A 15,435-nucleotide genomic window follows, 5' to 3' on the forward strand; every position below is an offset into this window, starting at 1 on the left:
ATGGCATTTGCAACTGTGTGAGATGGTCAAGTCTATTTGCACACCTGTGTGCCATTGATGATGACCATACAAACTGGGATTGCCTAGTGCACATTTTCATGAGCGTTCATGATGCTTGATTTTTGTGGGTTGAATGTCTCTACCACAAACACACTGATGTGAGTAGTTTTTTCTGATTATGTGCTGATGCAGTTGTCAGCACCTGCAGCCCTGAAGTACGTGTGCAAAGTTTTTGGCTTTATTTTAGAAGAAACCTTTCAACTTCTCTGCTTTTGTTACTAGTGTCTCCAGTATTGTTTCTATAGTTGATAAAAATGTTTGGTGGTGGGGGTCCAAAGGTACAAAAAGGTTATTAACTAAATAAGAATTATTAGGATATTTTGTGAATAAAAGGTCCTTGTGGAATGATACATCACCTTTATGAACTGATCATGTATGTGTTTAATCTAAACAATGTGACGGTGCCTCAGTGTTAGGAAACTTCCCAACACAGAAATTCTCCCAGTTGCTGTTGCTTTGTGCTCCACATCTCCTTTCAGCAGCAGATGATTCTTGACACATCACAGGTAGATGCTGCCACCATGTGGTCTTAAAGTCTTTCCACATCAGTGGATGGTCCACTGGCTTCCAACACAACCCCATACAAATGACACATGAACCAAACTACAGTTTTCATGCACTTATTTAATATATCAGTTTTTCATATTCACAACAAATACATTAAGCTCTTTCTCCTTATGATACAGCCATAAATATTTTTACACTCAACTGTTTTTCTCAGAAGTCTCCCTATCAAAATGTATTTTAATCTTTGTCTCTTTATTTTGAACGTTTTATAATTTGTTACATTTGTAGTCTCCATGCCTCCTAGCAAACTGACAGTATTTCCTTTGTACAACTATTTACAGGTGAAAAACAAAACAAAACAAATCTCCATAAATTTTTTTCATGATAGTTCTCAGTTGAAACGAATTGCTAGGTTTAAGGTGCAGGCAAGAAGGAGAGGGAGGGAATGTTAAAGAAGAAAAAGGCGAATGAGCGAGAGGAACAAAGACAGAGAATGTGTAGTGAGGTTAGAGGTGGGTGGTGGAGATCCTTAGAGGTGGAGCTCAGTGATTACTCCTGTGGATTCTATGAAGGTCTGCCAGATATACATCTGTGATAATATTCTCATAGAAAATAAAGATCTCGAAGGAAAAAAAATACAGCGCTATGAAAGACATTACTGTTTACTCAGGTCCCGTTATGTGTTCAGTAAGCAATTAGAATGTGTAACAGCAGATCCCAGTACAGCAGACTACAGCCACTGCTCACTGAAGGATGACACTGACGCCTGTGTCAGAGGACTAAGGACATGTGCTACTTCTAGTGAAGCTGACAGTTCATTCTTGACCTGGGAAATAGTAGATAAAACAATTTAAATTCCTTTGCCGTAAACTAGCCATGATCTGAGCACCTCGGGGGCTGTGAGTCTGTGTGGGCTAAACGTTGACCTTGACACTTCATTCTTCACCTTGGAAACAGCAGTTAACTCGATCAAAAGCTCTAGAACTGGTAATTAGCTAAACCTTGAGTTGGTAGTTGGAAAGTTTCAACATCCACACTTCCAATGTTCCAAAGCATCTAAGTGGGCAAGCATGTAATCACTGACCCCTGGTGGTCCGGTGGTTTAAGATGTTTTGTAAAGGCAAAAAATAAAGTCAAAACTCTGACTTCATTCTCAGAATAAAGTTGCTAATCTCAGAGCATTTGGAACAAAGTCTGACTTTAAATTCTAGGTATGATCCTAGCCTTGTGTCAGAATTCTCAAAAACAAAAGGAGGACATTAAGAAAATTTAATCAGAATTCCAGAAATCTTGTCAGAATTTGGGTTTGTTTGTAGAATAAAAGTATTAAAACTCAAATTGAATTTTAATCTCAGAATCCCACTGGACATAATCCTCTTCTGTAGGTACCTATACTGTTATGAACTAGTATTTTGTACTTGTGACGGAGTGTCTTCATTACCTTTTTAACTTTAGAATTTCAAGACATCAAGAAGTTCACGGCAGTTATAGTTCAGTGACTAGTCCAACCAAACAAGCTCAAATCTCTTCTCAAAAAGGCCAATAACATGTCAGCTCAGGTTTCTTCAGATATTTGGGAAGTTATGGACAGAGCAGAACCTCACATCAGCTGGGTTACATGACTGAGTGATATGCAATGTTTAATAAAAGGCCAAAGTGTCTCTTATCCACCAGTCTAACCTTAACCTGCATACTATGTAGGACTCAAGTACAGGTATTAGGACAGATGAAAGTGGAGTAGTACAAACCAAACTCTGTGGAGCCCCCTCCCTTTAAACGTACAGGTGAAACCACGTGAGGTGGCTGTCTGCTATTGGCTGGCCTTTACTGCCAGGTGATACCAGCTGTTTCTGTGAGAGTGCATTCAAAAATCCAACATACACCAGTTTGTGCTCAACAAGTGGACCCACAGCGTGTTGCAAGAACACATCATAGCCAACACTGGCAACGCTACAAAACAATGACAGTTTAGGTAAAAGAAAAACTCTTTGAAGAGGCTATAATCTGTTGTTTTTGTTCTGCTTTCTTTTTTCTTCCAGATAACCTGAGGGTTTGCTTCCAGCCTGTCTGATCAGCTGACTGCTTGTGTTTCTACCAATGGCCAGATGAACAGCACATTTTATGAACTCTGCTGGAGCGCAAGGAGCAGCGCATTGTGCTTCTACACTCTGAATATTAATCAGGAGTGTTAGAATGGTGTTTAGAGCTTTCAAAATATAAAATGACAGCCCTGCTCCCGAATCTCAGCAATCAAACTGACGACTGCAATGACGGGAATATTGACCAAAAAATAACAGCCAAGTTGCAATAAAAAGGTTTGCTCCACCATGCGGCATACAGCACACCACGAGGCCAAATGAAGTTCACGTAACCTGCCTCGCTTTCACCAGCAGGAATCAGGCTTCACACAGAATTGGGTTTGGTTACTCTTCAGATATTAATCACACACAGTTTTCGTCTGCAGTCTTAACCTGGGTAATGTGATGTTAACGAAACACATCTTTGTGCATCTAGTCCAGAGTTACTTTAGATGTAATATTTCTGAATGTTTGAAGGTGTATCTTTTCAGTTTTGATGGAGCTGGAGTAAGAAATTAGCCCCGACCAAGGGTTTGGTACTGTCTCAAGACATTACAGATGATTATTCAACGGCTCATACAAATTGTCAGGGGAAGAATGTTAAAAATGCCAATTGACTAGATGGGAGGCAAGCTTCTTAGCCATTTTTGAGGTGGGGGGAAAAAAGCCAGGTGGGTAAAAAGAAACACAAAAAATTAGCTACAAATAATGCTCTTTCAAAGATGGAGCAGGAATTCTTGCTCACTTGTCAGTGGTGACAAATACTTCTTACGAGTTTATATGTTCAATATGCTTATTGTTACACATTTTATGAGCTCTGCACTGTGACTCAAATGTCCAAACTACAGACCACGGTGAATAGTAAGGCTGTCCTGGGTCAGGGCGAGCAGTGCGCCATGCTACCAGTCTTAATGCTAAGCTAGGCAAAACTACATCCCCTCTCTCTGCCCTGGATGCACAAAGATGGGACTGATGGGTCAGATGCCAAGGAAGTGTAATTCCTAACACAGACATAGTTTGATAAAAGGTAGGCAACAAACTTCAGAATAACATTGCTGTGGGTAGGGGGTTGCTGGGGGGTTAGTTAATGATGGAAAGACGTACATGATCCTTGATGAGTATGAAGAACCAGTCTGTCAGTGTTTGGAAGGACGTTTCAACTGTTGTTCTACCTCCACAATATCCATCTATAAGGCCGGCAGTCTCATTCGCTCAGCTCTCATCACTGTAGGTATCGTGACACCTGGCTGCTGGGGGGTTCATCAAAGACAGTCCTTAGATGACAACTGAGCCTTCCCAGCAAAATATTCACAGTTCAGCCCCTGCAGATGACTCATACATTGGAAACTGAATTTTAGGTCATCAGCTCTGTATGTCACAATTTATTCTTCATCTCTACAAAGTGCAAGTACACGAGTCACAAAGACTAAAATGACTAAGTGTCAAAAGAAAGACCGATAGCTTCAAATATAGCGGTTCTGGAAATAAATCCATAAAACAAAACAAGAAGATCACATAAATAAGTAAATATCTGCAGGCCTGCCTGTACAGAAAAAGGCAAACATTGACGATAAAACAAAAATAACCTGTAATAACACCTACAACCCTTAACACACACTGGAATGAAAAAAGTTCAGGTGCATGTGTGTAGAGAAAGTAAAAGGTGTGATTGAAAGAACATTTTCAAGACTAACAGAATGCAGAACCAGAGGATCGCCGGTCCTTTCAGCAGGTAACGCTGCAGCCCATTAGTCAGCAGCTGCAACAAGTAAGGTCCTATTTTATGCCGAGTGCAATATGAAAGCCACATGATCAAAAAAAATACAAATAAAAATTAAAAAAACGACACGACATGCACTTGGAAAAGCTTTGTTGCAAAGATGCTGTGTAACAACTTTGAAGCTTTGAGCCACAAGTACTGTACACACTGCTTAGCTCAGTGTAAATGCTGGGCAGCAGCTTGGCTTAGACCAGGCTCTTTAAACAGAAGAACAAACCTCTGTTGTTTAGCTTTCACCTCCAAACAAATCTGCATTTCTTCCTCCCTGTGAATGACCCCTGTGGCCGGCAGGACATGTCAGGCTCTGGACTTTTCTACCGGAAACCTACAGACAAAACCGCTTCTGCTGCTTTCACACAGGCATGAAATCCTTTGAAAAGGCAGAGCGTCTCAGGAGCAAAATCTTTCCATCACCTATATAAAGCTCGCTAATTAACACACATCTCATTTGTTGGCTTAGACCAGGCCTTTTAAGTGGAAAAAAAAAACAATCTCATGCAACTTCCATCACCTAACAAATAAGCATTTTTCCTCCCAAAGAACAGCTCCTGCAGCTGGTGGAGCAGTGCAGGCTGCAGACGTTTCTACAGGAAATCTACAGAAGGAACCGCTTCTCCTGCTTTTGTGTGAAGGGTCAGACATTTTGGAAATAATAGAGCAAAATCTTTCAGTAGATTAATAGCTGTTGCCATTTCATCACAGGTGTCTGTCGAAATTGTTGGGGGCAAACAAGAAGGCAAAAACAAAAACCAAAAAAGTAAAGGCCTGTGCTAGAAAAGAAACAAATGACAGAAAAGCTCAGCATTCCTAGCAAGTGCTAGTTAAAATCTAAAACATGAGAAATAAATGAAAAAATAGAAATAGATCTGTCTTTCAAGTCATCTTCCTTCGGGGTTAAACTCTGCTGAGTGGCCTCCTGCTCATCTCGGGAACGGACTAACGCCTGGCATTCCATCTCAACTGAAGGACGGGAGGCCTCTCCTCCTTCCACTGGCCCGTTCTGCCATCACTCAAAGTGCAGTCCAGCGGCCCGGCTGATAAACCAGCCCCCCCTCCTCACCTGCACACGCAATGAATGGATGAGCCGCACCCAAAGACGCTTCACCTCTCTGTCTCTCCTTCCTTTTACCTTCATCCGTTCTCTCCAGCAGGCAAGTCGGTCTGTGACGCTTGTGGTCTCCTGCTAAACCTCTTTTGGTATGGATGTCTTGGAGTTTTCTTTTTTTTTTTTTCCTTTTGTGTCATTCAAGTTTTTTTTTTTTTTTAATTTTTCCCTAATTCAGTTTTGTCTGTCACTGTTTGCCTGCTGGACAGCTTTATGTTGGATGGACTCCAATGAGGCTGCCTTCTTCAGATTGACAGACGAAGAAAAAAGCACATTCTTTGAGACTATTTGTTTTTCAGGAATGAATGAATCCACCGCATGGACACGAGACTTTTGAGAAGTGACGAGGGATGGACTGGTGGGATCTGCAGCACTTACTTAAATGCCGAAAACTCCCCTGAAAAGTAATAAAGGTACAGAGCATTAATAGTAGTAAGCACTCTTGCAGCAGCATTAGTAATGACAATTATCAGGATTCGCAGCTGGTATCTTATCACTATGTTTAAACTCAACGGATTCAAATTAGACCAGTGTTGAGAGCGGACATTTTTTTGAGCTAACTGGTTTGGATGCTGGAGAGAAGACAAAGATTTGAGCAGAAATGTCTTCAAATACAGCTCTCCGCATGTCTGCGCCTATGGAATGACATCAATGACAAAATCTCTAACTGCACTCATATAAAACATCACCACTATCCATTTCACAAAGCTAATATAGATTTCTGGGCTACTGCATTTGATTCCATTAGCGTAAAAATTCCTCAGATTCAATTCAATTACTAATCGAGTGGTCAAATGATCTACTCAGCATTATATCACTCTGACCCTTGTTTATTAGAGGATTTATGTAGCAAAGGTAAGTATGTGTGTGTGTGTGCATTTACTTTTATCCTTGTATTTTGAGTTTTATAATTTTCATGAAACAACTCATTTGTGTGATGAGGCAACTATTGTTTTCATGTATGTGTGTATGAGCTCACCATAGCCACCGGCCTGGATGGGGGTTTTGGGTGAGGCGCAGGCGTACAAGCTGAAGTCCTCCGTCTGAAAGCCCGCTCGATTTAACGAAGGCTCTGAGGCGCTGCGGTGGATTTTGGGTAATGAGCGAGCCAGCAGCTCGATGGACGCCAAGATCTAACAGAATAAACAGCCACAGGATCACCAGTCAGAATCAGGATGGCCAAACAAAACCATTAGCAATGCTGTGTGTTGAAAATGTTGACAATGTTGTCATCATTAAATTGAGTATATGAAATCTAATGTAAAATTCACAGAGAGCAGATAAAAGAAAGCTAGCACCTATCTTCTGGGCCTACGTCACATTCTGGAGCTGCACATACACAGTCTCCAATAGTCACTGAATGATTAAAATACCAATGTTTCTACTACTGTACACTGTAAATCCTAAAATAAAAGAGTATCTGTATAATCGGTATGTACAAGTAAAGATCAGTTGCTAATACAAGCCTGCATGATAGATTCAGAAATATTATTCTCTAATTAACTACAAGCTTGTACCCTGCAGATTTTCTGATCAGGGTTAGCTACCACCAATTAAAGTTAACACCTCTGGTTGATGTTTCACATACAAAGCCTCCCAGGACATGGAGGGATTATGCCCTTTAGAGGGCTTTTAATGTGAAGTATCTGTGGAGGAAGTGTTGTGTTTCGTGGACAGAAGCTTTACACTGATTGAGAAAATGGAGTGGGAATGACTGGAAATCAATTTAATTAATAAGCGAAAACAGTATTTGTGTTAAAAAGAAAAAAATGAGAGAAAACAAGTGGTGAGATGGTATGACCGTGTTGCTGTGTAGATGGAATACGTGCTGTGTTGAGTCTGCACTAAAGGCAACATGTCATTCTCACATATGATAAAATATATCTGTAACAACAGAGATGGTTAGAAATAAAGGCCTGTCTCTAACAGAAGAAGTAAACATCTAGTTATATTTGCAATTGAGGTAAAAAAGACCATTTTACATTTTCATTCTGTCTTTACTGTATAAATGATATGCATCCATTGTCTCCCAGTGAAAATTAAAGCATTAGCCTATTATCTCACCTGAGGAAAGAGGGGTCGCTCCTCTCTCTTCTTCTTCAGGCAGTCGGCCATCAGTCTCTTCATGGCCTTCGGACAGTTGCTGCGGACCTTGCTGAGGTCAGGAGACAGGTAACCTCGACCCACCATGAATATGATCTATGGGAAAAGATGTGTCATTACAATATTTGGCTGCAGGGTTAACAGGCTATTAACATTTTGTAGAGCTGTAGCTTCCTACAGAGCTCAAATGTTAATGTTAGGAAAATTGGACTGGACTGTGCCACTGATACATTTTTTACTGTGTTGATTTTTATTATTATAAAGTGAAAAATGTATTATAAATTGACAAATTAAATTGCATCATAACAGTTAGGTGTATTTAACTTGAATTAAGTACAGTGATACACAGATAAAGATCGTATAATTTGTCTATTAATAATAGCTTCCCTATGATGAAGTAACAATTATATTTTAAAAAGGAATTAGAAAAGGCTTTTAAATGATATCTTTTGTTGTTCTATTTGCTGAATACTTTGATTTAAGGCTAGTTCTTAAAGGTAATGTGTGCCTCACGCAACAGCAAAATCTAAATGATGACTATAGAGCTCAAAGGAATAATCTAATAATCAGTCAGACACTTTGACATAATTGATTAATCATGAAAGTCATTTCATGATTTCACACTTTGTATCTTGTTTCAGCTCCACAGTTATGAGGATTTGCTGCTTTTCTCTGGATTACATCTTTGTATGTCATTCCATTGTATTACTACTGAACCTCTGAGTTTTGTACTGTTGGTTATTACCTTTGCCTCAGGGACATGTTTCACCTTTTTTTGCAATTAATGTAGTTAAATCAGACAACCAAATGGGGGATCAGTTCATCAAAATTCAGGACAATAATTAACAACAGCAGCAGCTACAGATGATTATTAAGACTCCCGAAGGACTGGTTCACTCATGCAGGTGACACCATGAATTTAACATGTAGTTCTTTACATTTAGCATAAAACAAAGTGATGTGGAAACACTTAAAAGAACAGGAAAAGGGTATTCCAGCTAAATGAAATTAGAGTAATATTGGAGGAATTGGAGGCAGATAAGCCCACGCTGTTTACTCGATTTAAAGGCATGCTGACAGCACACCAGTAGCCTACAGCTCTACAGTCCTCCTGTGGTTTGCCTTCGACTGGCCCTAAATATTTAGCCTGTATAGGAAGATTTACTGAGGCAATTTGCTCTTGTCTAGCTTGTGCAGCCTATTTAATAATGTAAAGATCAAAACCCACAAAGCAACACCAATTTTATCTATCACTGTTTAAATGATTAGTGAAAATAAGAATACATTGAAAGGTTGTACATCAACAAGTGCTTAGAAATCAACAAATGTATCTTTACTCAAACTGTTTCTTAGAAAACGCTTTAAACTGAATTACAAGCATAACATTTATTTCTACTTAGTCACAGATGTGTTTCTGTACATATAAAAAGACATTTTTGCTAAGCTTTAGAGGTGTTGGTACAGTAGGTGTATTTTTTGACTTTGGACAGGGTCACGTTAGCTTCAGTCTTTATGCTAAGCTAGGCTAACAACATCCTGACAGGGGATTGATATCCATCTGAACAGCCCACTCTCAGGAAGAAGGTGAATAGGTCCACTTCCCAAATGTTGAACTATTTCCTCAAAGAATATAATTTAAGTTGCAAGATGTCTGATCTGTTTTGACAATGCATGATGTATCCACTCAAAATGCAAATAAATTAAAAAAAATCTTACTGGGTGGGGGAAATTTATTTCTATATTTAGGAATCACTGGTGCATGCCGGTGTCTGTGTGGCAACACATATGCAAATGGAATGGTATGAGCCACCAGGGAAGGGTTCCTATTTTTCTGCTCACTGTGGTTATTTTGGTTGAGACATCACACGATACAGTTAACCAGGTGTGGAGGGGTTTTGGAACTTGTCTAATCAGAGATCTACTGAGCTGTGGTCTGAGGACTATGGAAAATTAAAAAACAGTAGGGTGCATTTTACTTTATTAAAGCAGCTAAGTCAGGTGTCAGTGTGACTGAATGAGTCCTCTCACCTGGTCCCTGTTGTTGATGTTGGAATAGGGCAGCGCTCCTGACATGAGCTCGTACAACACGATGCCGAAGGCGTAGACGTCTGACTGGAAGCTGTAGGGATTCTTGTCCTGCAGCCGGATCACCTCTGGTGCCTGACAGAGAACAGGTTACACTAACAAAGACAACTACACAATAGTAGCTCACACCTTGTTCTCTATTGGTTTTGTAAATACTGTTGTAAGTTTGTGTTTTTGCACTTGACGACAGAATAAATGTAGAACTGGTAAAATGAAGACTGAGTGAAGGATCACTGGTTGGAGATGAACACTGACCATCCATAGTATAGAGCCAGAGAGCTGTTCAAACTGGTGGGAGCCACTCCAGCGGGACTTGACAGTTGCCAGACCAAAGTCACCAATCTTCACTGTCAGATCCTCGTGGAGGAAAATATCTGGGAGGAAATGAGGTGAAGGAAGCACTCTTCTACTTCTAAACTCTTAACCATGTAAGAGTTCTGCGTTCTAGGGGTGGCAGTTATATTCTCATCCCTGCTTGTCTGATAACAACATAAATCTCAACATCATCAACAGATTCAGTTTCATACAAGTTTCAGAAGGATACTGTTGCTCTTCAGATCTCTGTGAATGATTGATTTGGCATGCAAGTAACTGAGGAGGAAAAGAGAACAGTTAGCAGTCCAACTTCACACACCAGATCTGACTGCTTGCGTATTTGCAGGGGAACTCACTCCATGCCCTGAGCCGTCTGCCGGGCGATGTCGATCAGCTTGATCATCTCAAACTTAGTCTCGATGATGTGGAGGTGGTGGTACAGACTGGAACCTTCACACCACTGGGTCACAATGGCCAGCTGAGGCTTGGTGGTGTAGCCCATGAACAGCAGGATGTTCACATGACGCGTTTTCCTGGTGCAAACACAGGTCGGTTGATGAAACTACAGGACTGCAGCTATTTTGTATATCCTTGTTAAAGGAGGATACTTAAGTAATATGATGCTAATCTGTAGTGCATTATAAAAGGTGCAAAGTGCATATGTGTATTTCCCTAATTAAAGAGCCGGTGGCAGGCATTACCTGAGGACTCCCACTTCATTCTTGAAGGCCTGAAGCTGTTGTGGTGTGGGAGCAGTGACGTTCAACATCTTCACTGCCACATCACCTGGGAGGAGACGAAGAACACATCAAAAAACATGCTTTAGTTTGGAGAAAATGTGTCTCAGAACACACCTGCAAACTTCCACAGCCCTCCACGGAGTGCCCTACAGGCTTACTGACTGTGAGGAGGGTAAAATGAAAAACTCACTTTGTATCGCTTGTTTCTGGACATTTTACACATGTCAAAAACAAAACACCCCAGAACAGTTTAGAAAGTGTTTCCATGGGAACCACATCACATTTCACCAATGACAACACTGCATACACTGAATACTGGTGTGGGGGGAGACTGTGAGGACAGGCTCTGACCCCTGTCAATCTATACTTCACTTCTGACTACAGACACAGATTACTGACTGGATGTCAACATACTACACTGGCCCAAATATAAGAAGGATGACTGTAAGACAAGGCCACCTTCACATCACAGTTTAGTCATATTTCACATTTCCGGTAAAGTCATATCAAATTATTACTGGAAATGAGCAAACACAAACACAACACAAACAAATGTCAACACATCTACACTGTCAAAGAGGTTCTGTGAGAAAAAAAGCTATTGTACTATATTCAGACCAATACGGAAAGTAGTGACAAAATATTGCTTTACAGTCAGAATATTTTAGATTTCAGTGTTGCTTGATTTGGACACACCAATGGTTACAGATGGTACAGCACGAATGTTTTATTAACACACGTCCCAGCAAATATACTGACGTGCTAGTTGGAAGTAGAACAGACAGTGAGCTGGGAGGATTCCTCATATTGGAGTGTCTTAAAGGATAACTTTTTCGTTTTTTTTTTAACCTGGACCTTATTTGTAGCATTAAATACGACCATTTACTCACCCAGACAACTTTGGTGGCATTTGGAGTCGTTTTGAAGAAATTAGCCCCAGAGGAGCGGCGCGTATATCCGTATAATGTGAGTACTCAGGGCATCCATGCGCAGCCTCTATATAACTCATAATCTGCAGCGAAACTCGATCATATTCCAATATTTAGTTATGATATGCTGGTGCTATTCCCCTCTGAGCCGGCGGTCGGCTAGTTTAGCTGTATTTTGGCACAGCTATGGTTCGTAATTGCGTATTCGTAGCCGACTGCCGCAGAGTCAGCCGTGTTGTGGCTGGCTGCTCGCAGCGCCTGGCGTTCAGTAATGACATCATCCACGTCAGAGGTAGTTGTCTAGAGACGCCGGATGTTGATAACATGCCACCACGGGCTCAGAGGGGAATAACACCAGCATATCATAACAAAATATTGAAATATGAACGAGCTTCGCGGCAGATTATGCGTTATATAGAGGCTGCGCATGGATGCCCCGAGTACTCGCATTATACAGATATATGCGCCGCTCCTCTGGGGCTAATTTCTTCAAAACGACTCCAAATGCCACCAAAGTTGTCTGGGTGAGTAAATGGGCGTATTTAATGTTACAAATAAGGTCCAGGTTGTAAAAAACGAAAGTTATCCTTTAAAGGATAAAGGCTTTAACACTCAAAACCAACAATGCGTCAGTCCTTCACTTAATACCCTGTACGTGGCTCTCAGCACCAAGCTCACGGGTTGAATCTAAAAAACAGCTCACAAATATAAAGCTTCATTAAAAAAAAAAAAGAAAAAAAAAAGCTAATTTCCTAAAATACATGTGGTCACTGCAGGTTTTAGCAAACGTTACTCAAACAGGAGGAAATAGTGCATTTGTTGAGGACTATTTTCAGAAGCGGATGAATCCACAAGGTGTTCTGGTGAGTATTTCTGGCAGTGGGATTGAGTGTGTGTGTGTGTGTGTGTGTGTGTGTGTGTGTGTGATCATGGTAAGGAGGGAACATGTCCCAGTGCAACAGGCTCATTTACTAATTTTAATAATAATGACAACAGAGTACAGTAATGGTCTTACCGTGCCACTTTCCCTTGAAGACAGTTCCAAAGGATCCAGAACCTATCCTCTGACCCAGAGTGATCTGACCCTCAGGGATTTCCCAGTCGTCACTGGAGTCCCTTCTCCCCAGGGTTTTCTGTTCCACAGAACACTCGGTCAGCACAAGCACACAGACAATAGACCCCATAACAATACTAATCTCCGAAACAACGTCCCACCATTTTATTGCGGTCCTCGGACGAGGACGACGACTTGCGCTCCCTCTGTTGGCATGGCGACTTCTGCGGAACCTTGACATTGGTCAGAGAGCCAGGTAAAGAGGCAGGAGGTGTGGCCGACAGCCCTGTGGTGGAGCCTGCAGGGGGAATCAGGGATGAAGAGAAGGGAAACAATAAAAGAAGAGAGGTGAGGTGGAGAGGAAACACTGGTGGACAGAAAAGAAGGTGAGAGAAAGCAGAAGAGTAAAGAAAGAGAAGTTTGGGCGAGGACAGGGATTGAGGCTTCTGTATCAGTGTGTGTGTTCGGTCACATGCAGAGGAAAAGTGAGGGGGTGTTTGGTTGGATGGCAGTTAATGGTTTAATATTCTAGACTTCCCATTACTGTTAATTATTAACTAATTATGTCAGGATCTCAGGACTTAATACTGCTGTTAAAAAAGGAACCTGATTTTAAACTGTTGCTTCTTTAATCCAATTTTCCAACAACGATGTCAAACTGTTTACAGGTTCAGCCTCACCTCCAGGACATGTTTCGCTTGGTTTAGGACATATTGAAGTTAATAGACAGACAATATTTAGAAATTATTTTAATGTATTAACTCAAATTTGCAGTTCAGTTTTGGCTCATGCAACATTTAACCATCACGGTGAAAATTTGCTTCTGTGGTCATATTTTTCCAGCTAAGCATCACATGCAAATTTACTCAGCTAGTTAGACATTAACCTGGTCAGTTGGTGAAACAACAAAAAGAAGCTGTCATCTTGTTGCCTCTTGCCCCCCCCAGCATCATTTGGGAGATCTTTTAATGAAATAATTTTTCTTTGTTTGATTTTTTCACCTGATTTTAGTATCTAATTTAAGTTTATTCCTGTATTTGATACAACAGTCTCCATAAAACATTTGTGAAATTACAGGTAGATTTAAATGGATATACAGCTGATGAAATTATACCATCTAAAATAATAAGAGATAATGAAGTTAATGAAGCTAATTAGAAGATAGTTGGAGTCAATTTATTTAGACTTCATTTTGTAAGAATGTTTTCAGTCTTTTAAATTAGTAATATTTAGAGATATGCAAATAGTTCCAGAGTGACTCTTTGTTTTAAACTGTCCCTAACGCTCTGTGAGTCGCTATTTTCCATATAGCCAAGAAGGCTTGACAAAGGTCACTGCCGGCCTCCATTCTCCTCCTGCATCTCTGGCATCCTCCCATCCAGGCACAGACTCACCGGTTCCCCGCTGTGACTTCTCCTTCATCAAGCCAGGACACAATGTTTAGCTTAATGGCCTGTCACATAGTCACTATTTAGAAACGCTGCCTTAGACGTCATGAAAGAGAGTGGAAGACCAAACAGAGTGTGGTATCAATCCTCACAGCAAGCCACACAAATCGGATTTTTATTCCCTGTCCAGCACAAACTGTCTCAGGCCCTAGAACTCCATCCCATCCTTGTACTTCTTCATGCACTTCTAATATTCCTGTTCAATAATAATAATAAAAATAATAATTGGCCTTTCAGACACTGTCCAGACCCCCCTCTGCAGGCCTCTGCCTACTAAATCATACTCCATCTAAAAGTACCTCAACCCAATGATTTAGTCAATAGCTTTAAAAACCTTTGTCAAACTGCCTTAGATGCCTCTCATTAAACTTTGGACCTGTCAATCTCTAACCTACCTTCAATAGTAGGTCCTAGGTCTACGACTTTCGGGAAAAAAAATGTTTTTTTTTTTTGGTGAACTTACCTTTTAAATACTTGAAGTCACATTTAGTACACTCCTCTATTTTAAAATCAGTCATCTAAACAAATGCAGATACAGTATGTGTATGCTTTCACACTGCTGTAGATATTTCATTTGAATGCAATCTGTATGTGGCTAAAGCCTGGAGTCAGGACAAGTGCTCACCACAATAAGTGATCACTTATTCACTGGAGTTAACTTTGCTTGATCACAAGAAGACTTTCAGCAATTAGAGCAGCACACGTGCAAAGAGCAGCGTCTGATCAGAGTCGCTGTGAGGTCTTTGTGGACCCTGTGAGGTGTGTGGTAGAGTGAGCATGTGAAGACATAAAGGGGAAGAGAAAGAGGGAGACGCACAGTGGATGTGACACAGGGCTGGGGTTGGTGTGTGGGGAGTGGGGGGGGGGGTGTTGGATGGTGAAGGACACAGGAACACACAGAGGCCTAACTACCTCGGAAAACAGGCTCGGGCTCAAAATCAAACACTATGTCATTGGGGTAGGAGTATAGGAGGGGGCTTGAGGTCCGTGTTCGGTGCTTCCTCAAGCAGCGGGCGGGGTGGGTCGGGGGGGCTGCAGGGCAAAGAGAAACAGACAGACCATCACTGCTACTCACCCTGCCCCTCTCACCTCTATCTAACTACTGTCCATGGCTACAGCTGAGCTTCTGATGGAGAGTCCTGGTACCACACTTCATTCTGAGCATGTTAGCTTAGCTCTGTTTGTCAGGGTATCTGCGGGTTTCACACTGCTGAGTGCAACTTTAGGATAT

The 15,435-nt window shown here is 41.1% G+C and overlaps 1 protein-coding gene across 2 annotated transcripts in view; it reads right to left on the reverse strand.

Moving 5' to 3' along the window:
• Window positions 1-669: 669 nt before the first annotated feature.
• braf (B-Raf proto-oncogene, serine/threonine kinase) overlaps window positions 670-15,435 on the reverse strand; it is a 31,565-nt gene continuing 16,799 nt past the window's right edge. The window contains exons 10-20 of one of the 2 annotated variants that reach the window (XM_041963531.1): window positions 15,117-15,236; window positions 12,918-13,054; window positions 12,718-12,835; window positions 10,735-10,819; window positions 10,390-10,566; window positions 10,263-10,309; window positions 9,974-10,092; window positions 9,662-9,793; window positions 7,595-7,729; window positions 6,510-6,663; window positions 670-5,927 (exon numbers count right to left, since the gene is read on the reverse strand). In XM_041963531.1, the coding sequence (XP_041819465.1) occupies window positions 5,905-5,927; window positions 6,510-6,663; window positions 7,595-7,729; window positions 9,662-9,793; window positions 9,974-10,092; window positions 10,263-10,309; window positions 10,390-10,566; window positions 10,735-10,819; window positions 12,718-12,835; window positions 12,918-13,054; window positions 15,117-15,236 (1,247 nt within the window). In that variant the 3' untranslated portion in view covers window positions 670-5,904. The remainder of the gene's footprint in view (window positions 5,928-6,509; window positions 6,664-7,594; window positions 7,730-9,661; window positions 9,794-9,973; window positions 10,093-10,262; window positions 10,310-10,389; window positions 10,567-10,734; window positions 10,820-12,717; window positions 12,836-12,917; window positions 13,055-15,116; window positions 15,237-15,435) is intronic. The other variant, XM_041963530.1, reaches the window with a different exon arrangement.

The sequence above is a fragment of the Chelmon rostratus genome, chromosome 22 (genome assembly GCF_017976325.1).
Source record: "Chelmon rostratus isolate fCheRos1 chromosome 22, fCheRos1.pri, whole genome shotgun sequence".
In the NCBI taxonomy this organism is placed as follows: Eukaryota; Metazoa; Chordata; class Actinopteri; order Chaetodontiformes; family Chaetodontidae; genus Chelmon; species Chelmon rostratus.